Source organism: Nuphar pumila, chromosome 8, assembly GCF_984573655.1.
Source record: "Nuphar pumila chromosome 8, dmNupPumi1.hap1.1, whole genome shotgun sequence".
Classification (NCBI taxonomy): Eukaryota; Viridiplantae; Streptophyta; class Magnoliopsida; order Nymphaeales; family Nymphaeaceae; genus Nuphar; species Nuphar pumila.
Genome location: NC_143256.1, coordinates 21,774,214 through 21,799,498, shown reverse-complemented (window position 1 = coordinate 21,799,498; position 25,285 = coordinate 21,774,214). Strand labels below are relative to the sequence as shown.

The 25,285-nt window shown below is 40.0% G+C and overlaps 2 protein-coding genes across 7 annotated transcripts in view; one reads left to right on the top strand and one right to left on the bottom strand.

Moving 5' to 3' along the window:
- Positions 1-18,472, top strand: part of LOC149829773 (citrate synthase, mitochondrial-like) — a 103,671-nt gene extending 85,199 nt beyond the window's left edge. For 2 of the 3 annotated variants that reach the window (XM_090016083.1, XM_090016084.1), the window contains exons 15-20: positions 14,457-14,558; positions 16,622-16,729; positions 16,818-16,868; positions 17,604-17,677; positions 17,780-17,831; positions 17,931-18,472. In XM_090016083.1, coding sequence (XP_089872209.1) covers positions 14,457-14,558; positions 16,622-16,729; positions 16,818-16,868; positions 17,604-17,677; positions 17,780-17,831; positions 17,931-18,023 — 480 coding nt within the window. In that variant the 3' untranslated portion in view covers positions 18,024-18,472. Of the gene's footprint in view, positions 1-14,456; positions 14,559-16,621; positions 16,730-16,817; positions 16,869-17,542; positions 17,678-17,779; positions 17,832-17,930 lie in introns of all 3 variants that reach the window. The other variant, XR_016433745.1, reaches the window with a different exon arrangement.
- Positions 18,473-22,097: 3,625 nt separating this feature from the next.
- Positions 22,098-25,285, bottom strand: part of LOC149829772 (chromatin modification-related protein EAF1 B-like) — a 33,565-nt gene continuing 30,377 nt past the window's right edge. For all 4 annotated transcript variants that reach the window (XM_090016077.1, XM_090016080.1, XM_090016079.1 and 1 more), the window contains one exon: positions 22,098-24,345. In XM_090016077.1, coding sequence (XP_089872203.1) covers positions 22,522-24,345 — 1,824 coding nt within the window. In that variant the 3' untranslated portion in view covers positions 22,098-22,521. The remainder of the gene's footprint in view (positions 24,346-25,285) is intronic.

Genomic DNA, 25,285 nt, shown 5'->3' with positions numbered 1-25,285 from the left:
CCCTTACGCCGAGGAGCAGATGCAACAAAAGTTCCTCGATCTGACTCAGGGGATCATGAGTCTCGTGGAATACACTACCAGGTTCCGGAGTCTTGAGAAGTATAGCCCAAACCTCTTCAAGAATGAGAAGGCAAGGGCGGCTAGATTCGTTCGTGGACTGAAGGATGGGTTACGGACTCGTGTGCTCGGGGGTCGTCCTTCTACCCTGGCCAAGGCGATCGAGTCGGCCACCGTACTGACCGAGGACTGGGAACGATCCAAAGGTGGTTTTCAGAAGAAGGGTGGCAGCGGAGGAAGTTCTTCAGGCGGGACCAGGAAGAATCCTCCAACAGGAGGGGGAGTGCAGAACAGGAAGAAGCAGCGGACCTGGGACGGGCGACAGCAGGGCGCGCAATAGGGCCAACCTCAGCCGCGGAGACAACAGGAGAAGACCCAACCGGCATGTCGCAGATGCGGCAAGAATCATCCATTAGGTTTTTGCCCATCGTTTAAGGGGGTATGCTACCAGTGCCAGCAGCCAGGGCACATTGCCCCTTTCTGTCCGAACAAGCCTGCGGTTCCAGGTGGACAGCCGTAACAACCACAGCAGCAGAGGTCTCAACAGCAGCAGGGTCAGCGCAAGACCAATGGACGGGTCTACGCAGCAACAGCAACCTCCCAGGATGATCAGGCTGATCTGATCGAAGGTATATTCTTAGTCGCCGAACACTTTGCACGTGTTATGTTTGATTCGGGTGCAACACACAGCTTTATTTCCTCTTCGTTTGCAAAGTTGCTTGATGTGGTTCCATCTAGCCTCGAAAGGGCTCTTGATGTGATGTCACCTATGGGTGCATCCTCTTCCTGCGGGAAGTATTTTCCGTCCGTATGCGTGGTGATAGAAGGCCATGAGTTGTCGGCCGATTTGGTCATTTTGGATATGACATTCTATGATGTCATCTTGGGCATGGACTGGTTGTCCAAGCATAATGCGACCCTCCAGTGTCGGGGCAGGAAGGTAATCTTGGAGCACCCCAAATTGTCTGCATTGTTGTGCCATTCGACGAGACCAACCGATGGGGTGAAGATCGTGTCAGCCTTGAAGGTCTCCAAGTACCACAAGAAGGGTTGCATGGTATTCTTGGCCAGTGTTTCTGCTCAAGACAGTCAGGCGCCGTCCTTGGAGCAGTTAGACGTTGTCCGCGAATTCCCGGATGTTTTTCCCGAGGATTTGCCGGGTTTGCCTCCGCATCGAGAAATTGAGTTCTCGATCGAGCTAGTGCCTGGTACAGCACCAGTTTCTCGCGCTCCGTATCGCATGGCACCTGCTGAGTTAGGGGAACTGAAAAAGCAGTTGCAGGAGCTTCTTGACAAAGGATTTATTAGACCGAGTGTGTCCCCTTGGGGTGCCCCGGTCCTCTTTGTTAAGAAGAAGGATGGTTCAATGCGACTTTGTATTGACTACCGCATGTTGAATCAAGTAACGGTGAAGAACAAATACCCTTTGCCTAGGATCGATGATTTGTTTGATCAGTTGAGAAGGGCCAAGGTGTTCTCGAAAATTGATCTTCGTTCGGGTTATAATCAGCTGAGGATTAAAACTGAAGATATTCCTAAGACAGCGTTCAGGTCCAGATATGGGCATTATGAATTTTTAGTGATGTCATTTGGACTTACAAATGCCCCTGTGGCATTTATGGATCTGATGAACCGGGTTTTCAAGTTGTGGCTGGATTCTTTTGTCATCGTGTTCATAGATGACATTCTGATATATTCGGAGAGTGTGGAAGATCACCGAGAGCATTTGCGACTCGTGCTGCAGACACTGAGAGAACATCAGCTTTATGCTAAATTCTCAAAGTGTGAGTTTTAGATCGATAGGGTGATGTTTCTTGGTCACGTGATATCCGAGAGAGGTGTAGAGGTCGATCCAGCCAAGGTGGAAGCCGTTTTGTCATGGGAACAACCGAAGACGGTGACAGACATCAGGAGTTTCTTGGGATTGGCGGGTTATTATCGTCGATTCATTCAAGATTTCTCGGGTATTGGCTCCGATGACTCAGTTGTTGCAGAAAGGAGTGAAGTTCGAGTGGTCCTCTCGCTGCGAAGACAGTTTCCAAGAGTTAAAGAAGAGGTTGACCACAGCGCCGGCTTTGACATTGCCTTCCGGGGCGGGTGGTTTTGTGGTATATAGTGATGCGTCAGGGACTGGACTAGGTTGTGTTCTTATGCAACATGGAAAGGTCATAGCATACGCTTCCTGACAGCTAAAGGTGCATGAGAAGAATTATCCCACGCATGACTTGGAGTTAGCGGCAGTAGTTTATGCGTTGAAGATTTGGCGCCACTACCTTTATGGGGAAACGTTTGAGGTCATGTCTGACCACAAGAGCCTCAAATATATCTTCACCCAGAGGGACTTGAATTTGAGGCAACGTAGGTGGTTGGAATTCCTAAAGGATTACGACTTCTCCATCGCTTACCATCCGGGTAAGGCGAATGTGGTGGCTGATGCGCTTAGTAGAAAGGCGTCAATCACAGCAGCTAGCTTAATTGGACGCAGTTGGAATCTGGTCGAGGAGTTCGTACGATGGCAACCTTTTTCTGAAGACTCCGAGCGCATCCTTTGTGCCGGGATGCAGGCCCGACCAGAGATCATAGATCGAATTGAGGAACTCCAATCAGAAGATCCGGACTTTGGAAAGTTGTGCGAAAGTGCTCAGAAGCCAGAAGCGCAGTTTCGCCGGGAGGAGAGCGGAACCATTATGTTCGGGGACCGATGGTGGGTTCCAAAAGCGTTACGGGAAAAGCTGATGAGTGAAGCTCACAGGTCGAAGTATTCCGTTCACCCTGGTTCCACCAAGATGTTCAAAGATCTTCAGAGGACGTACTGGTGGAATGGGATGAAACGGGACATCGCGGAGTTCGTATCTCGGTGTCTTACTTGCCAGCAAGTGAAGATTGAACACCAGAGACCAGGTGGACTTTTGCAGCCTCTTGAGATTCCAGAATGGAAGTGGGATGATATCTCAATGGACTTCATCGTAGGGCTGCCTAAGACCCGACGACAACGAGATGCCATATGGGTGATTGTGGATCAGTTGACAAAAAGTGCTCATTTTCTTCCGATCAGGATTAGTCAAAGCTTGGAAAGCTTGGCCGATCTCTACGTAGAGGAGATTGTTAGGCTTCACGGAGTGCCTCGTTCGATAGTGTCAGATCGGGATCCGAGGTTCACATCTCGATTTTGGCGCCAGCTTCAGAAAGCCCTTGGCACTACCTTGAAGTTTAGTACTGCTTTCCATCCACAGACAGACGGGCAGTCGGAGCGAACGATTCAAACGCTCGAGGATATGTTGAGAGCGTGCGCTTTGGATTGGGCAGGAGATTGGGACAAACATGTGAAGCTTGCAGAGTTTTCTTATAACAATAGCTTTCATGCTAGTATTGGTATGGCCCCGTATGAGGCACTGTATGGCCGACCGTGTAGATCTCCGGTTTGTTGGGATGAGGTTGGAGTAAGAGCAGTAGAGTCTCCAGAAATCGTCCAGCACTATGCGGATCAGGTGCGTTTAATTCGACAAAGGTTGATTGCAGCTCAAAGTAGGCAAAAGAGTTATGTCGATCAGCGGCGTAGAGAGCTCAGTTTTGAGGTAGGCGATCACGTGTTTGTTTGAATCTCGCCTACGAAAAGTATCTTCCGGTTTGGGAAGAAAGGCAAGTTGAGTCCTAGGTATGTGGGACCCTTCGAAGTCCTTGGACGTGTCGGAGAGACTGCGTATCGAGTAGCCCTTCCTCCTCAGTTTTCGCAGATTCACGATGTTTTTCATGTCTCGATGTTGAGAAAGTACGTGCCTGACCCCTCACACGTAATTCACTATGAGGCGATCGAGGTACAACCTGACTTAACAACGGACGAGAAGCCGATAGAGATTGTGGAACGCCAGGAAAGGGTACTAGGGTACTGCGCAGTAGGATGATTCCGTTCGTAAAAGTGCGATGGCAGCATCATAGGCTAGATGAATGCACTTGGGAGCCTGAGGCAGACATGCGTCATCATTACTCTCTTTTATTTGGTACGTGCTAATTTCGCGGACGAAATTCTTTTAAGGGGGTAGGGATGTAAAACCCGAGATTTCTTATTTGAAAATATTTCAAATTTTTCAATTTGGGCCTAGATCCACATTACGGATCCAGGACCCATAAAGGGGGGGGGGGGGTAATTAGGATTGATTATTTGAAATCTTGATTTAAAGGGTACTAATAAATAAATGAAAATTTTTCTAATTTAAAATTTTAATTTAATTCGAGGATCCACAGTGGATCCATTTGGATCCACTTGTGGACCCATTTTGTTTTGGGGTCGGGTTGCGGGTCCCGGGTTCGGACCCGAGCCCCACCCCAACTAACAGCCTTTTTAAAACAGAAAGGGCAACCCGATAAGGGTTGCCCGATAAACCCTAACAGGAAAGGAAAGGGGGGAAGGGGGTGTTACGCAAGGCGTAACCGACCTCCCCCTCCCATCTCGGCGAGGAAGGACTGGGGTCGATAAAAGGGGGGTGAAGAGAGGGTTATGCCCTCTTCACTCGGGCTCTCTCTTCCCCATCTTTCCCCATCTCTCTCGCTGCTCGGTGCGCACACGCCGGAGGAAAGGAGGTCGCCGGAAAGCTGCGACAGCCATCAAAAGCCCTCCAGCGAGCTCCCTGTCACGGCAACAGCAAGGGGCAACCCCAGCCGACCGTGTCTTCGCGTCCCCAGCATCCGATAGCCGGAATACCCTTCAAAAAGGTACGGGTACCTCTTTTGATTCAAATGGGGCATCGGTGGAGGTTTGATTTTCATGCAGCAGTCGATGGAAATCTCATGGAGAAGAGTTTCCACTGTTACTCCCTTGCACCTTCTGTGCTCTGGTTGTATTGAAGAAAAAAGACAGATTTAAAAAGCTTTTCCTGCATGGTTTGGGGCCCAGGTATGCAGTCGGCTGGGCTGGGTATCTTTTTACAAAAAAAAAGAGGAATTTCAGTGGTGCAAAAAAATTAGTTATGCTGTTGATTGCTGACAGCATACACAGGCCCACACGGGGCCTGTGTATATGCTGTTAAGCCCAGCCAACAAGGTCGGCTGGGCTGGGCAGGTGTGTGTTCTCAATAAATGAAACAGAGCTTTATGCAGTATAAAAACCCAGTTTTGGTGGGGTAGCTTCTGCTGTCCTTTTGACAGCATACACAGGTCCATACTGGACCTGTGTGCATACTTTTGGACCCAGCCGACAGGGTCTGCTGGGTTGGGCTGGGTGTTTTCATCTTTACAAAAAAAAAGGGATGCTTAAGCTGTTGGATTAAGATATGGACAGTAAGAGAAGGATGAGATTGAAGTTACAAGCCTTCTGGGCTGATTTGTTTTTCTACACATCATGTTTAATCATGTTTTTTTTATAGCAATAACAAGTCTCAATTTGTATTTTTTTTAATACATGAATATACCACTATGATGCATGTACGTATCTGTGATACATACAGTGTATGTTTCTCTTTCAACCTAAATCAAGTCAACTCTCTTTGTGATCTATCATAATCTTCCATTATGAATATAAATATTTTCTTAGCTTCTGATCCATCCTTGTTGACCCATTTTGTGTTTTCATATATCGATATGAAATTTTATGGAAAAACATTTAGATTTATCATGCTGATACGCATTCTTATTATTTTGAATGCTTAGAATAAATTGATATTGTTTAAATGGAATTGGCATCAGATTTGTCAAGCTGATAGGCATTCTTATTTTAATTTGAATGGTCAGAATATTGTGGATATTATTTAATAAAGTGGTGCATCAGATTTATCATGCTGATAGGCATTCTTATTATTTTGAATGGTTAGAATAAATTGATATTGTTTAAATGGAATTGGCATCAGATTTGTCAAGCTGATAGGCATTCTTATTTTAATTTGAATGGTCAGAATACTGTGGATATTATTTATTAAAGTGGTGCATCAGATTTATCATGCTGATAGGCATTCTTATTATTTTGAATGGTTAGAATAAATTGATATGGTTTAATGGAATTTGGCACCAGATTTAGCAAGCTGATAGGCATTCTTATTTTAATTTGAATGGTTAGAATAAGTTGATATTGATTAATGAAGTTTTGCATCAGCATTATCATGTTAATAGATATCTTTTAATTGAACTGGAATGGTCAGAATAACGTTGATATTATTTAATAAAGTCTTGCATCAAAATTATCATGTTAATAGGCATCTTTTATTTGAACTTGAATGGTTAGAATGAGATGATAATTCGTCCATAGTTTAATTCTGATATGTCTTAGAAATTAAATATGGTATTGAAATTGTGATCCCTGTATTAGTGTCCCGGTGATCAAAATGAATCATCGAGGGTTTGGTAAACCCGAGCTGTGGGAATATTTTCCCTTACACTTTTCAATGCATTTCAAAGATCATGCTTCATAAATATTTCAGTTTTATTGCACTGTTCTATATGTTTCCACAGGCCGGAGTCCTGTGATGGCTCTCGCGAGGTAGATGCGAGCTTTTGTCTTTCTTTTTGCATATGATGTTGTAAAACTTAAGAAATTAAATCTTAATAAAAAGTAATAATAAAGCACAGTGTAATAAACCTTCTGGGATCACTCATCTGGAGAGTGGGGATCTTAGAAATCCGGTCTTGGGGAGACTGTGAGGATACAAAACTCCGTGTGCTAATTTTGGTCCCCTGAACCCGATATTGAGGTTCCTTCTCCTGGCCACGGTTTTAGGGAGAGTCCGCCACTTTACCCGGGAGTGGTGTGTTTGACGCAGCTGTTGTTTTTGGTACCAAGGAAGTGGCACTTGTGGGCGTGGGGTGTCCCTTGTGTCCCCGACATTAGATGTGAAGGTCTAATGTTCCGAAGGTGATTCGGTCGAGGGCTAAGTTGGAACCCAGTAATAAAATACAAATTGTGTGCTAAGCTACCCTGGGAACCTAACTTAACCTCGGGGTTTGTACCCGTTTGGTGTATCCGCGGACAACGGTAATTAAAAAGAGAAACTGAAAGTTGTATGCATTTAATAGGACATGCATAAGGAAACAAATGACTTAATGGAAGATAATAAAATGATTCATGCATTGCACAAAAAACATGCATTTTTCCTGTTATGCATTAGATCATGCATACTTTAATGGTTTCCTTACTCAGTACATGAGGGTAAGTATTGAATGTTTAATTGTTGTTGCATGCTGAAATTTTAGTAGATGCTACTGCTTTACTGTCTGTGCATGCTTAGCAATTATGATTGTTGCATGAATAAATTCTCAGTTGCTATAAACTGTCTTGTATGTATTTCCATTAATTGTTGCATGATATCTCATCTTCACTCTTTATCTCACTTGTTTCATTAAGAAGTAGCTGTGCTCAGGATTTCGATTCTGACACCCTACTTCGTTGGTTTTTCGCAGGAACAGGTGATCAGTGAAGTCGACAGCTACTGCGAGGGCGCGAGAGTAACAACGAGTTTTGACAGTCTTCTTTGTGGACAGAGTGGCTCTTTGTTTTGGCATTTTTTTATTTATTTATATTTTAAGATATTTTTTAAAGTATTTTTTAAGTTTTTAAAAAAAATATTTGAGGCTTACGCTTTACGCCTCGCCTCAGTTTTGGTGGAGCGCTTCACTACACCTCAACGCTTTTCACAACATTGATCTCGACAATTACGAAAAAAAAGATAAACCTGTTAAGACTGATAAATTTTCAGTTTCACTATAATGAGGTCAAAGTGTATATTGGATTATGACTAGTTCAAGCATATATTACAAACCAGTAACATTCTAAACTAACCATTGATCAACTTCATGATGATGTGGATACATTAGCACAACCTTACTGGGTCTCATTTGGATCATACATACTCATTATAACCTTGTTGCATTTGGTATTCATGTTTGGAACTTATTTCTTGTAGTTATCTTTCAATATTAGCAACACTGAAAGTCTAGGTACTTGGGAATTTTTAGTGGCCTTTAAATGTGCACCTGCATGCCATCAAGAACTAAAATTTGCCAGGTATTCTTGCTTCTAATAATTAGAATATGAAGGCCTTGTAAATTAAATGTTAGTAGCATTCTTTTCATCCACAGGATGTCATTAAAGAAATAAACTGGAGAAAGTTTATCCTAAAATTGCAATGATCAAGTCTACAGAAGTATGGTGTTGGTATTTTATTATAAATCTTTTAGAACTTGGCCTTTTGAAAATCTTTGTGTTGTCTGTTGCATCTATACAGGTGTTTAGTTGTCTCCTAGTAAACCAATTAATGTTCTTTTAAGTGCATCACAATCAGGCTCATCTTTGTTCATCTTTGTTACTTTCATCATACCTCTCTCTCTCTCTGACCAAGAAATGTTATCTCATGTATTTAAAAGCAATCCATAATTTTTGGAATAACTCTATATTTCATAAACCTCCATTATTGTCCTTCTAAGGAAATGAAGATCTTCGACCGAAGCACAAATGCTTGTAATAGGCGTATATTAAAGACACTTCAACCATAAGCCACAAAAGGGAATAAACGAGGGAACTCAAAAGAGAAAATAATAATATTTATTTCATTCACATGAAATACTTAAAAAGCATTGTTACAAGGAGAGGGGAGTCACCCCTATTTATACACAATGAGAGAGGGAGAGAGAGAGGAGCCCTTGGAGAGCTCTCGAGAGTCGTTGGAGCTAGTCCAATGACTCTAATTGTAGTCGTTGGACTAGCTCCAACGGCTATGAAAACATGCAAGAACTAGTTAAGTCTTGACTAGTTTTGAGTCTAGTTCAAATTGAATAAGACAAAAATAAAAATACAAAAAGAAGAAAAATAAAAAATATTATATATTATATATTAAGATATATTATATTATATTATATATAATTTACATTTATTTACACTTTTTAACACTCTTCCTCAAACTTACGGTACAATGAGTGAAAGTTTGTTTAAGAGGAAATGGTATCTAGGTGCAGCGAGAGGTTTGGTGAAGAAATCCGTTAATTGGTACTCTGATGTAACATATGACAGATCAATGGTTCCATGTAGGTATTCATCTCTGACATAGTGACAATTCATCTCAATATGTTTGGTGCATTTATGAAATGTTCGGTTGCTGGCAATATAGATCGCATTCTTGTTGTCACAGCACATGCGTGAAACTTTTGTCACTTAAACTCTCATGTCAGCCAACAGTTTTCTGAGCCAGACTATCTCCATTGTTATGGTGGTCATGGCTCGGTATTCAGCTTCGGTTGATGAAAGAGAGACCTGATGTTTTTTGCACTGCCACAAAATCAAGGATTCACCTAAGAAAATAAAAAAAATAGTGGTTGAGTACTTGTTATTGGGATCACCTCTATAGTCAGCATCAGTATAAGTAATTAAATATAATGAAGATAAAGCAGATAAGAAGATGCCTCGAGAAAGGGAAAACTTAATGTATCGAACAATACACAAAATTTTTCCATGTGAACAAAAGTGGGAGCGTGCTGAAATTTACTAGTTATGTGTACGTGTGTTATATCAGGTCTAGTAATGAAGAGATAGAAAAGTGCTCTAATAAGTTGTCTGTAAGGAGTGGGATCGTCAAGAGGTTCTCCATCATCGATTCTCATTTTGGTGTTGACAACTTCTGAAGTATTCATTCTCTTATCATCTGTAATTCTTGACCTGGAAAAAATATCAAAGGCAAACTTAGATTGAGATAATAAATAACCTCAAGGGGAATAAGCAACTTCAATTCCTAAAAAATATCTTAATAAACTTAAATAAGTCATTTCAAAATGACTTTTAAGAAGATTTTTAATGTTTTCAACTGTTTGTTTGTCTCCTTCGATGATGATCATGTCATTCACATAAAAAAAAAGAATAATAATCTCTGCATCAAAAATCTTAACAAACAAAGCAGCCAGGCAAGTTCTGAATCTAATATCAAGCATAACATGACTAAACCTGTCATATCAGACTTTTGGCGCCTGTTTAAAACCATAAAAAGCCTTTTCTAAACGAATAGCCTTACCTTTTGGAATACTTATACCAGGTGCTGCTTCCATATAAAGTTCTTCAACTAGGTTTTCATTGAGAAAAATATTTTTAACATCCATTTGAAATATGGACCATTTTCTAATAGAGGCTAAGGCTATCAGGGTCCTAACTGTGGTCATCCTGGCGACTGGAGCAAAAGTTTCTTTGTAGTCGATGCCATACTCTTGGGAATACCCCTTAGCCACTAATTTGACTTTATATCTTTCAAGAGTTCCATCACTCTTGGTTTTAATCTTATAAACCCACCTACAACCTATAGGTTTCTTTCCTTGTGCAATATCTTGAATAGTTCAAGTGTTAGCCCTTTCTAATGCTTCTAATCCTGCCCTCAAGGCTTCTACCCATTTTATATGATCTTTGGCTTGACTATAAGTTGAAGGTTTTATATACAAGTGTATTAATGCAATAAATGCCTTATATGTGGGTGAAAAAGATTCGTAGGACACAAATTTACCAGGAGGTTTAGAGACCCTGGATGACTTTCTGTTTTGTGCTTCTGAATATTTTTTCAATGCACATGGAAGATCGGATTCTCTACGTCTTGACTATTGTAAGCTGGTGTCCCTATGGGTTTGTTCTTCATTAATAACATTATGTTCAGAAACAATAATACCTTGGTCATCGTCTAGGTCATGTTCATAGTCATATCCATCATATTTCGAAGTCAAATCTATCAAAAAAGAATATTCGATTATTTCCTTGGTCCTTTCAAAAAAAAACTTTCATTTTCCAAGAAGGATACATTTCTTGATACATATAATTTTTCATTTTTAAAATCAAAACACTTATAGCCTTTTTTATTATCCGCATAACTTAAGAAGGCACAAGGAATGACACGGGGGGAGGGTTTATCATTTTTTTTGGTGAAGACAAAACATTTGCATCCAAAAACTCTCAATCTGGAGTAATCAAGAGATAATTTGACAAGTTTTTCAATTGGAGTTATATTTTTCAAGGAAGAAGATGGCATTCGGTTAATGAGATAGGTAGCATTTAGGGTTGCTTCAACCCAAAACTCTTTTGGTATTTGGTTTGCTATCAATAAAGTCCTAGTGGTTTTCATAATGTGTCGGTGTTTTCGTTCAGCCAAACCATTTTGTTGTGGTGTGTGTGAACAAGATCTTTGATGTGTGGTGCCATGTAAATTGAGATGATCTTTAAATTCTTTTGACAAAAATTCTCCGCCTGAATCGGTGCGAATGTTTAAGGAAGTTGATCCAAGTATGCTTAGAGAAGTCATCAACAAAAATTACATAATATGCATATCCGTCTTTTGATATGACCTGTGCGGGACCCCAAACATCCGAATATATTAACTCAAGTGGTCTAGATAAAACAAAAGTTCTATCATGAAATGGTAATCTCTTTATTTTACCAAGAATACAATCTTTACAAGCAAAATTTTCATAATTATAAAATTTTCCTAAACTTGGAAAGTATTTGATTTTGGATATATGAGGATGGCGAAGTCTTTTGTGCCATAGATCCAAATCCAATTTCTGAACATTATAACAAAAATCATTTGTGGATAATTCCAAAAAATCCATATAGTAGAGTCCTTCTCTATGGCCTTCCTCAATCAACTTTCTTGACTGACAATCCTGTACCCAACAACCATGAGAAGAAAAAGAGATGTTATACCCATAATTAGATATTTGAGAGCCAAATAAAATGTTTAGATTTAATTTCGGAATATATCAAACTTTTGAAATAAAGAATTTTTGGGAGTTTTGAAGTTTTTTGAAATTTCTTATTCCTTTTATTTCAAGAGATGTACCATCGGCTGTGAAAACATTTGACACACTTGAGTTATTGTTATAACATTCAGACAAACTATTGATATTTGAGGTCATATGAAAGGAAGCACAAGAGTCAAGAAGCCAAGGAAAGTTACCTAGATCGGAGAAAGATAAGACAACTACTTCGGTCGAGGCTTCAATTGAGGAAGATGCTCCTTTGAGAAGATGTTGAAGAATTTCCATTAATTATGCAATAGACACGGGTGCATCTTGATTGGCTTGATCTTTTGATTCTTGTGATGGACCAACAGATGCAACTTTCTTTTTTTCTCTTCTTTTCAATTTAGGACATTGAGGCCTATAGTACTGATTCATAAAAATGGTGACAAATGACTTTCCTTTTGTCATACATAGTGACAAATGTTTTAAACGGCAATTTCTTGTTTTTCAAACACTCGAAGGAAATTGAAAATTTTTCATAAATCTCGCATTTTTTTGGCAAAATCTCGGCAATAAAAAATAAATTAAAAAATATAAAATTTTTTTTATAAGAAAATATTAATAAAAAATATTTAAAAATAAAAATACATGTTTTTTTGTGATAAATAGTCGTTTAAAACGTAAATATCGCGTTTAAATCGTGGTATTTATGTTTTTTCATAAATCTCACGATATTTTGAAAATCTTGCTAGAAATTGTCGTTTTAAACTTTCGGGCAATTTCTCGAGATATTATCGCGAGATTTTCATAAATCTCGCGATATTTGTCACTATGTTGTCATAATTGTTACCTTGTCTACCAAAATGAGGCAGCCTATAAGTGTGTATATAATTTTTTGGTCTAGATACGGCTATAATGGAATGCTTTTCATTTTTTTGATTATTCTTTTTTAGCCTATTTTCCTCAGTTAATTTTTCGATAGTGTCAACAATAGAGCAAACTTTTCCTCTATGTAGAAGGGCCGATTTGGTTGTTTCAAATTCTAGCCTCAAACCATTTACAAATTAGTAAAAATGTTTCATATCGATTTGTTTTTGGCGGAGCTTGATATCTTCGAGTCAATGTCACTTTGGCTGAAGGAGAGCCAACTCTTTCCAAAGTTCGGACAACTCATTATAATATTCTCTAATACTTTTGTCCTTTTGGGTCAAAGTTCGAACCTTATCTTGCAAATTGCACACATGTGCAATGTCTTTAAGGGAATACATATTTTTAAGATACTCCCAAGCCTTATTGGCATGCTCGAATTTAGCAATACTAGAGCATTTCTTGTTGTATACGCTATTAATTAGCCAAGACTTGATCTTGTCATGCCCCATCCTTCATTTTTTTCACTTTTTCTCATAGGCGGCTAATGCCTTATTTTTCTCTCCTTCCGTGAGAGGTACATCTTTATTATCTTCAATTTTTGTGAGAATTAGTTTTGGTTCTTAATTGGAACCATCTACTATTCTCCACAACCCTTTTCTCCAAATGTGATGCTTTATAATTGAAGCTCACATCACATAATTGGTATCATTTAGTTTTATGGGCATGATGGTGATTTTATCATTGTCATCCATTCTTAAAGGGTGAAGAAGAAAGAGAGAGGATGAGAGAAAAAAGAAAAAGAAAGAAAATATAAGAAAATGAGGAGAGAGCAAGAGCATAATTACGATCTTTGTGTAGTTAATGATCCTTCAAACGACTTCTTTCTTCAACTATGATGGCACAAAAAGCACTTGAATCACGAACAAAGAGATAAAACAACTTTTGCTAGAGGGGCACGGAAAAGGATGTGGCAAATCTCCAAGATTTAGAAGCTTCAAAGCTCTGATACAATGTAAGGAAATGAGGATCTTCCACGAAAGCACAAATGCTTGTAATAGGTGTCTATTAAAGACACTTCAATCATAACCCACAAAAGGATATAAATGAGGGAACTCAAAAGAGAAAATAATAATATTTATTTCATTCACATGAAATGCTTAAAAAGCATTGTTACAAGGAGAGGGGAGTCACCCCTATTTATACACAATGAGAGGCGCTTTTGGAGAGCTCTAGAGAGTCGTTGGAGCTTGTCCAACGGCTCTAGCTCCAACGCCTATCAAAACTAGTCAAGAACTAGTTAAGTCTTGACTAGTTTTGAGTCTAGTTCAAATTGAACTAGACAAAAATAAAAATACAAAAAGAAGAAAAAGGAAAAAAAATATAAATTATTATATATTAAGATATATTATATTATATATAATTACATTTATGTGTACACTTTTTAACAGTCCAAATTGAACTAGACAAAAATAAAAATACAAAAAGAAGAAAAAGGAAAAAAAATATAAAATATTATATATTAAGATATATTATATTATATATAATTACATTTATGTGTACACTTTTTAACAGTCCTTCCATCTATTTTAGTTTCCATTCTGCAGTTCATTGATATTTTGAGTCTTCTATGATTTATATACCATTTCACGGGGAGGCATTCACTAATTTTTTTTTATGCATCTTCACTGATCTATCTATAGCATTCTATTAGTAAATGTCACCATGTTTAGTTTTTTTATTGTTTTGACCATTTGATGATAAGGTTGGATAATTAATGCATCTTGTTCTATTTCATAAGATAAATGGTGAGTGTATTGGACATGACATTTGCTTCTTAATTACAGGAATCCTTGCTATGGATCAAATCCGTTGTTGAAGAGTATGGAGAAAATATAACAACAGAGCAACTAACAGAACATGTGTGGAAAACGTTAAATGGTGGCAAGGTAAAGTTCCTTCATCCATCATGGTTATATTTTACTTAAGAATTAGTTCTATGTAACATAAGGCAGGAAAGGATGCTCATAATTTTTGACAAATAAACATGTTTTGCTTGTAGAGGCAAAGGAAAAAAAAGGATACTAATATATGCTCCCTAGGTCTCCCTACTGCCTGAAACCCATCTAAAATGTACCCTTTGTGGTGGCCTAGACATGAGATGGTCAGAAAGTGGCTTTATGTGTGATTAAACCAAAATGTACCTTTGTGGTGACCTGGGCTTGAGCTGGGTGGAAAGTGGCTTTATGTGTTTCATTGTTTGGGAGAGCATATTCCTCTAACTTCTTCAGCCCCTGAGTTTCATTATCCTCTAATTCCACCATGTACAAATCAACATGCAAAATGCCAATAAGAAGTGATGTCTCCTGACTCATTGCTCTTGGATGCATTAAACATGACCATTTGCGAAGACATAAATTGGCCTACTATATCCATGCATTTAACATGACGAAGGTTTGTCACAATAGGATATTCAATTTTATCTTTGCCTGTGGAACATAGTGGAGATATATGATACTACTGAGAATGGGGGAATCTTGAAGTAATCTCTTATAACATGAATGTTTCCATCTGGAGGTTAGATGGGGCATTAAATCTGTCCTGCCACATGCATGTGCAACCTTGGTCTATCTGCTAGGATCTAAACAGGATATTGATGATTGTAGTTTCTTTGATCCACACCATGGGCATAGTGGGCTGATGTTTTTTACTAGCGGCACGTTTGCGTACCACAGAGAGTTGGGGGTTTCCACAGAAATGTGTGGTTCCCCATGCATTTCTGCAGGCCTCACAAACTCCCGTTGAAATACGAGAATCTCTCTCTGCAAGGAAAAATCCCCATTTTTCAACGGGAGGACCCCCCCCCCACCCTTCAGCAGAAACGAGTATCATGATTTCTTATTGGTCTCTGCAATCATGACAATGATGTCCCAACTTTCCAATGCGATAACCATGAACATTTTCTTTTAGGCAATTGGTGTTTTTTGTGTGGGATTATTTATTTTGTGACTAAAACACATTTAGCTTATGATAATGCTAAAACATCTAATAAGTGCCATTTCATTTGAGGAAAATGGATGATAGAGGAAGGGATTAAAGCAAAATATGCTATTAATCAGGATCAGATCGGCAATACACCAAATGCCTAAGCATAGAAGGACATGAAAATTTGAAAAGGATAACATGCCTGAACATACAAATTTAAAGCTATGAACTAGCTCATTGTCCCGAAGGCCAAAACCATGTCCTTTAATTGGTGTAGAAGGGCCAGATCCTGTATCTTCCTGTGTAGCCAGATCCAATCATGGTCAAGACTCAAGACTAAATCGTGCATGAGCATGGCGTTGCTTTATGTGGTAAACATTTTGTTTGTTCCTTATTTAAAAGCATACAAGTGGAAAACAGTTGGAGAAAGTTGCATTTGTGCCCAGTGGAAAATATACAAATGGATAGAGGTCTGAGCAGGTTTATATCCCAGCTGACCCTTAGGTGAGTCCATTCTGATATTTTTATTCAGATGAAGGTTAGGCTCAGGTCAGAATCTTAGACATGATAACCAGATACAATTTGTAGATAGGTTCAATATGGCTGTCTACTTATTTTGTCTAATAAAAGGTATTTCATTCAGTCATATTTTCAATGATTAGAAGGATTTGTTGGAACGATGCTTTTTCCCTATCATTGTAGCTCGTAGATCACATTTGAAAGTTCAACCAAATAATTAGGAAAGCAAATGTTGGCTGTCCCTGCCTTGTTTTCTTTTCTCTCGGTTATCCTGTTGTTCTTTTATGTCTATGGTCATGAGAGGAAGTTCTTCTTTTATGATGGACTGAGGATTTACATTGCATGATTAGTACCTTAATGTCAATTACAACATGATATAGGAGCATGAATTGAGTTATTATCAACTGGAATTATTTGTATATCAGCCCACTTGACTATTTATTCTCCATTTGTCAGTTCATGTTCATCATGCTTTTTTCCACCTGAGCTGTCCAATGTGCTGATGCAGGTTGTTCCAGGGTTTGGGCATGGTGTTTTGCGTAAAACAGATCCAAGATATACATGCCAAAGGGAGTTTGCTTTTAAGCACTTGCCCAATGATCCACTCTTTCAGCTGGTTTCTGACCCATACCTTCAAATTGTGTTGCTATTCTGTAGAATAAATTCAGCAATGAGACAATTTAGACAACAAATTTTTTTTTCAGGTTTCTAAACTATATGAGGTTGTTCCATCAATACTAACTCAGCTTGGGAAGGTATATTTACCTAAATTTTATTTTTCTACTGACTCATGTCTTGCAAGCAGTCAGGAGCTCCTACTTAGTGTTTATTGCTTTTAATATGCACCTTGTAAAACTTGTTAAATGTACCTTAATATTGGCAAGGGGGATTTATTCAACATATCATCTATCTATACTTTGTTAGCCATTTTGTTGATTTTGTTTGTAACATGTTCTTTTTTGCTAAACATTATTTGTTTCTATGTTTGATGAGATTTTGTTTTGTATGTATGAGTAGTTGGTTCCTCTTGATGTCCATAGGGTGTGGATGGTGCTATTTCAATGTTCGGAGGCATGTTTATCAATTCAGACACCATGGATGTGTGCAGCAGCATCCTTTTGCTAGGAACCAGCTCTTGGATCCTGTTTTTTTTTAAATATAAAAAAATAATTGGTTGATTTTTTGAAGCCCTTCAAAACCTGCTTACATTTCATAATTGGACGTTCCAAAAGCCGGTTCCTACTAAAGAAACCATGCAGATCAGATTTATAAAAGAAATAAACATTTGGTTCCATCCACACCGTATGGATGATAGGATGCACCAATTAGTCTCTCTATCTATCTCTCACTATATATATTGAGAGAGGGAGAGATTAGTATGCACTGCTAGAGTGGATGCTAACTTTGTAGTTCATGTGGATTTTTGCAGCTTGTTTTCCTTTGCACTGAATTCATCATTACCTCAGTTTTCATGCTTCATCTATATATAGGTCAAAAACCCGTGGCCTAATGTTGATGCACATAGTGGAGTACTTCTGACTCATTTTGGTTTGACTGAAGCAAGGTACTCATCCACTAACAAGGTTTCTCTTGATCAATGAAAATGTTTTGCTGTTGCAAAAAGTAAATATCAAGTTAACATTCGTTAAAATGTTGCTCATGACAGATACTACACGGTTCTTTTTGGTGTCTCAAGAAGCATAGGAATTTGTTCCCAGGTTTTTTCTCACATTTCTGCTCTATTTGGCTTTTCTAGTCATTAAATAGTAGAACACTTATTATTAGTTACACTGTCTAAAAAGAGTTTTATGGTGCAGTTAATTTGGGACCGTGCTCTTGGTTTACCAATCGAGAGGCCAAAAAGTGTTACAATGGACTGGCTTGAAAGGTTCTCCAAGAAAGCAGCTTAATGCAATTGCCAGAGGAGTTATTTTCCCCCTTGATAATAAAAGAAAGCATTGGCTTGCAGTTAGAAATTGCAGGTCTTTTCTGAAAGGCATCATAAAAATTTTACACTGTCAATTGCTTGTCATCAAGTAATTTTGCATGCTGACTAATCAGCTTCCATCTGCCTCTCTTTTCTACTTTTCCTTGACGTATTGACCTGTTATCCTTCATGAAGCTCTACATGAAAAGCGAAAATTTCTAATGGATGTTCACATTGCCTGCATTGATCAACTCTAGGCTTCTATACTTTTTTTTTGGCTGGCCTCGGTTGGTTGGTAAAACTCTTGAGGTTCCCTCTGATCCCATCAGAACTTATACTTAACAATGTGGTGCTGAAGTTTGCCTTTTTGTTGTGAACAAAATTGGAACATAAATCGCTAGTGAAAATGAAATTCTGTTCTATGTTTTGTCATTCGATAAAATCTTATAAAGTGCGAACAATTATCCATTTTGCTGTTGCACAGAGCTTGTATGGTGATTTTCATGACCAGTTGCGTCAGTGATTCATGGTGTTCGACATGGAAATGATATGAATGGCCATTTTGATCACCTTTTCATCTAGATATGAATGCATTGAAGGCTGGGCTAATCTATGAGTTGGATTTGGTTCAACTCATGGATCATGGTGGCTTTAAGTTGAATGTAGATGTTTGTCAGATTATGTTAGTCTTTTTGCTCTTGAACCTTTTATTAGGATGAAATTGAGGAGAATTAATGATCATAGTACTATTCAAACATCAGACAAAAATAGAAAAATAAGCAAATCCCCTCTTATATATAAAAATTGAAATGTTTTATTTGGTTTTGTTTACGTTTCTTAAACAGCAGGTAAACTGTTAATCCAAAGAAGTCTTGACATGGGATTCCGTAGCCCCACGCAGGGTTAAGCCAGTATTCTTCATCACAATATATTTGTACCAATTCACTACTCTTGAATAAGAAGGAAACCAAAACCTCAAGGCACTTTCTCGATATGGAACATAGCAACATCCTTTTTTCTTTTATTTTTTAGCAGAATCCAGAATACAGCAATTCAGAAAGCCATGGATGTTTGCTTGTATCCCTTTGATTGTCTTTGTAAAGATGGATCTAACTTAAGTTTAAGAGAGGATGGAGAAGGGTCAGAATTGCGATAAGCAGAGGGAGATGTTTATGAGAATCATGCCTGATTTAGATACATTGGTGTTTAGTTTAAGGTTTTGAGCAACTGTATGAGATTGATTGATGATTCATTTCTTCAGTTTGATGCTTGAAACGGATGAGGCAGCTGTTGACATATGCCCTCTGCATGAATGTTGTGCCTCTCTCTCTCTCTCTCTCTCTCTCTCTCTCTCTCTCTCTCTCTCTCTCTCTCTCATACACACATTTGTCCCCACCCTAATTTGGATTTCTGGCTCCTCTGCTCTGAAAGTCCAGAAGAGCCTATGGGAGGGTTACTTTTAATAAGCATGCAGACTAACCTATTTGATAGAGAAATTGAACCAACCCAGCTGATTGATCTAGGAAGTCTGATGGGTTTTACCTGTGAAAATGTACCAATGAATGAATGATATGAAGAACATGAATTAGTAATCAGTACTTTTGAATGGATATGCATCTCCTCAGAATAAAGTCGAGGCGCTTATGTATCTTATATTAGATATTCCCTTAAGTAGGCTTAGATTTTCTGGACCATGAAAAAATAGCAAGTAGATACAGGCTACCAACTGTTACAGAAGCAGTTTTTCGATTTCGATCTGTGGCCTGTACCTCCCACACCTAATAAGTACAGCAGTCTAACACCCTCTTTTGCCAAAGTATGTTTAGGCTCTCCATCAGTGCATGGCCTAACTGTGCAAGGATCTAAGGGATGAAGGGTCCAAGGGACTAAAGATACCCAAATAAGCACGCATCAAAAAGGGGCTATGGACTGCACTGGCCCGTTTCATTACTGCACATTTCAGATGCCTCACCAGGGTCTGAAGGGACGAGATGGATTTTCTACTTGTTTGGATTTTTATTCTTTTTTAATGGCGTATGTGGACACTACTAGCAAAAAACTCTCGTTTGGCCTGCAATTTTGCTTTTAAGTGAGCTGGAAAAAAGAAATAGCTAGTGACTATTCTCCAGAGTTTTAAATGGCCCTTTGGTGGAGAGAAATGAACTCATGGAAGCAATAAAGATCAACATCCACGGCAGATTCAATGGCATGTGGCATTTTGGGTACACGATAAGGGGCCATGAAGGCAGATTCGTGGAAAGCAGGGTGTTTTTCAATAGGGGAGCAATGGCTGACAGGGAGTGGCTTGGTTGGCCAGAAATTTTAGGAAAGGTAAATGGCAGATCAAGGGCAGTCATTGATAGTGGCAGGGCAGACCTAATTAGCAGAACGAGAAGGGCTCTTGAAGGGAGGGGTAAAGTTGATGACTGCCCCCAAAATGTTTTGAATTTCTAGTACAGTTTTCTAGGATTCATATGGAAAAATCTGTCATGAGAATTTTTTGCCCAGAATCCTAGCAAACCTTGCTAGGACAGAGGTTAACAAGTCGTGGAAAGACCACCCCCTAACTGGCAAATCTTGTCAGAATCCTATCAAATCCAGAAAATTACTATTATACCCTTATATATATAACCCTCTCTCGAATCTCTCTTCTTCCTCTAACGAGCCACACAAGCTCCCACTTCTCTCCTCTTCTTCTTACGGTGGAAGGCAGCAACGGCGGAGGGCGGCAGCGGCAGAAGGATCGGGAAATTGCCCCCCCCCCCCCCCCCGCATCGTCCCGTTTGGACTGGAGATGGAGGACATGAAACAGGGAATGGAGGTTAAAATCAAAACCCGTACAAAGATGAAGGCAAGGATGGAGGGCAAAATTTTGAGACGGGGCTGAGTTGGAGACCTTTTTATTCAATGAACTGGTAGGGGCCCGCCTAACCCCAGCTTGACTATGGGGGGAAAATTAAAACAAGCTGAAGCCCACCAATCACATGAATGCCCATTTTCTTTTTCCTTTTTGAAGCACTTTTTTCGGATAGAAAAGCTGGGTTTAGGCAAACTGCTACCAGTACAAAAGATTTACATATCTGTTAACATGGGTTGTCGTTCCAAATGCAAGCTATTCGGGAAAGCACCTAGCTTGGTCAGATTATGTGCTACATAATTGATTCCTTTTGGAACCCAGGAGCATTGAAAGTCACGAAAGTTTGGATATCTGCCTCATAAGGGTCTGGTTGTGCAAGTGAGAGGAAGCTTTACCTTGTAATATCGCCTACATGATGATGCACACAAATATCCCCTACGGTATTGTCTCAACCTTGATCTTTTGAGGTGGGAAATCTGAGACCATAATTCCAATTCCCTGAAAACCTGGCCCTTTTCAGCTATTAACCAGTCTATATATAGATTGTTACCTGTATGACTGTGAAATGAAAAGCCCACACTCCACCATTGCCTAAAAAAACTGCAAATAGAGAGTTTAAGCCAATCGTGAGGGGGGAGTCTCAATCTACAAGCATATAGCCAACTGAGAGTGAGTGGAGCTATCCATGATACTAACAAACCCCATGGGCGGCATCAGGATATGCAGGAAGCATATTGCTCTTGAACCAAGATCCAAGCATTTTCAATGATCCAACTTGGTATGAACCATCTTATACCCAATCCAGCAACCAAAAAGGGAGCTATGTGCTTCATTTGTAAGTGGCTCATGCCTGTGAATCAGAGGGGCTACAAAGGTATTAATTCCTTGAAAGATGTAAATGTTCCATACAGCAGATCTGAATCAGGCGTGAAAAGCTATTCATCCCAATATAAGGAAAAGACGATCAGTAGGGGAAAGAGTATGAATGGGCAGCAAGCATATTCAACAGAGAGAAAATCCAAATAGCCACTGACGCTTGGCTACGGCTGCTACCCTAATTAAAAGCAATTCAAACAAAGACATTACCTCTCTCTCTCTCTCTCTCTCTCTCTCTCTCTCTCTCTCTCTCTCTCTCTCTCTCTCTCTCTCTCTCTCTCTCTCTCTCTCTCCGGGGTAACCATTGGAAGACAAGGAGGAGAGGGATCCAATTTGGGCTTCAATACAGATTAATAATGGGATGCATGTCCCCTGTACAAAACTCTACAAAAGGCTCGATTAGCATACAAAGAATGAATGAGACATGCCGTTAACAATGAGGAGAAGGTGTTGCCTGGATTACGAGCCACACCTCTCGCTAGTTTCGGATACAGGTGCAGGCTCTCCACCTCCATAAACAGGCTTCACCAGCTCTGGGTGCCCGGCAAAATTTGATCTGCAGGACATCATGTAGACAATCCATCTTTCCTGTCCAAAAGCCATCCCACGGGCCAGCCACCCATATAATCAAATCATCAACAGAATTTCTCTTTACCTGTACATTACTGATACATAGGCATGAATTGACAAAGCCTGAACAGCGGTAAGAATATTGGTTGCTGGGAACTTCGTCACAACAGAAGCCTCCTCAAGGTGGTCCAGAACTCGGAAGACTGCCGTAAAGACCACCTAAACTATTAGGGTGTGGCTGCGGTGCACTTTGGACTGTGCCCCTGCTCTGTTGTGGAACCGGAGGTGGCGATTGCGGCTGAGGTGGTGGTTGTGGATGCCACTGATTACCAACACTGTGTCCGTGGATCGAAATGACACCTGAATACTGCCTTTGTGGCAATCCAGAGCCACCAGAAAGGGGGAGTAGTTCTGATCCAGTGGAGTTTGTCTGGGGTGGAGTACCAATTGTTGCCATGTGAGCGGTTGAGGTAGGATTACTAGTCTCATACAATTGTTCTGGCATCCACTGAGTTGGAGGAATGCTGACAGATGAAACAGCCGAGACGACAGGAGCAGAATCTGTACTCGATGGGGTATTCGTAGATGGGCCTGTTTCAAATTGGTTTACATTCTGTGAGGCAGATTGATCCATAGACTGCATAACAGCATCAGAGGCCACTTGCCGATTCTGCAACCTTCTCTGAATATGCTGTTGGGGTTGAATCATGTGTCTCTGTTGATGCTGTTGCTGTTGCTCAGGTTGTTGTTGCTGCTGCTGCTGAAGAGAAGGAGATGACACTGGAGGAGAATTAGCAGAAATGCCAACTGAAGCAGAATTAGTGGGTTGCTGAGTAACAACTGACATCTGCTGTGAAGTTGGTAAGCTGTGATTATGTGGGGCAGAGATATGGCTTGGGATTGTTGTATTGCTGCCTTCTGGCAAAGATGACAGCTGTGATGATTGCCTAGATGGAGTAACTGAGCGAGGATGCAACTTCTGCTGCTGGGTCTGGGCTGGTGATGGATGAGAAAGGTGCACATTTGTCTGATTTTGATACCCCGCGGCCCCACTAAGCATCATCTGTTTACCAGACTGAGCTTGTCCTGAAACAGCACCAGGCAATAACCGCTGACCATGCATCATATGCATGAGCTGATCACCTTTATCAACCACCTGATTCCCTGGAACAGCTGGAGGACCACTTGGATAAGACCCATCCACAGGAAGAGGAGCCATCATGACATTACCCCTTCCTAATCCTTTGGGAAGCTTAGCTTGCTGTGATTGTGACTGTTGCCTAGGCTGCTGACCTTGAGCCTGTTGTCTATGCTGTTGCTGCATCTGTTGCCTTTGTCGCTGCTTTATTACCTGAGTCGGCGTTCCAACACCGCCAGCTTGAGGATTTGGTCCAGATGCTGCATGAGGTAGAACCATATGCTGTTTTTGTGTGCCTTGTAAAGAGATCGGATTCATGGATAAAGAAGCTGAATTGACAGGTTGCTGCAAACTAGGAGATACTGCAATTGCCTGGGCTGCAGTCTGCGGCTGATTAACATGTAAAGAATGCTGCTGTTGGTGTTGTTGTTGTTGCAGATGCTGCTGCTGAGGCCCATTCTGAATAGGTGACACGGCATGCTGTGGCTGTTGTGCATGAGGCATGTTTGGAGCAAAATGTTGATGGTGAAGCTGCTGTTGCTGTTGCTGTTGCTGTTGTAAAAGTCTTTGCTGGTATTGCCGATCTTTAGCCAAACGGTACATGTACGCCTGCTGTTGTGTGTTACCATTTGAGTTCTGCATCTGAGAGTGATGAGCACTGTTGATCCCATGTGACTGTTGTGGGACCTGATGGGCCTGAGGATGCTGAACAGGAAATGCCTGAACTGGTGAAGAGACCATCTGATTTGAAAAAGGTGTGCTCAGACTATTGAAAGAAGCTATGCCCTGTCCATTCCCTTGAGCAACTTGAAACTGAAGCTCATGCATTAGCATCTGTCGTTGATCCTCTGAAGGTTGACCAGACTGCAATGGTGAACAAAGCATGTGACGACAGTAGATAAAGAACCATAACAACCTGCAGGTGTCAATTAAGCAAATAATAGTAGAGAACACGACCCAGAATTCTATTTGATCATCAATCCAAAATCACTGTTTCACGTTTGTTCCTTGTCTATGAATAGAACCAGCAAAGAATTTTTGTTGAACCACCTAGCTATAATAAGCCTCTAGGGAAAAAAATTCACTTTAATAAAAATTAGTAAAAAAAATAATATAAGTGTACATGACCTCCGAAACAATAACAATAATAGATTAATGTTTGCAGGTTTTGTTTCCTTACTGCTCTTTCTGTTACCAGTAAATCCAAACTCACGCTTCAAGTTTTATTCTGTTCCTTTCATTAGCAGTAAATCCAAACCCAACTTTCCACGTGCAAGTTTTGGGCCACCATAAAGTAGAAATCAATCTTGGGAGGATCAGGTTGTAAATTCCCTCCAAAGGCCATTTGATAACCATACAAACAACAAAGGGTGCAAAAGACAGCAGCCTTTTAAGCTATTTCTTTGGAATTATATGGCCTCCAGAAAATTTAGGATTGCTTTGTTGTTTCCATGAAAGCCTTAATCTCACTAGAACTTCTGAGAATGATGGTTGTAGCGTATTCCCATTCTGTAACAGGCTCAGAAATTTATAGTACCAGGGATTAACAGTGATACTACCTTTCTAATGGGATCCCAATTCCTGCGAGTCCTTGTCAGGTGTCATTCCCAAATTACATGCAGACAAATGTGTGTACCTCAAATAAAATACTAAATGCCCTTGACAGTGGCAATTGATGCAAGGCAATATGGTGTTTTAAAATCTGCCAGGACAAGGCACTATGGTGTTTTTAAAATCTGCCAGGAGCACAACATTAACTAGTTAAGATTTATTAAGCACAATTCCTTGTCAGTCTGCGTGTGAG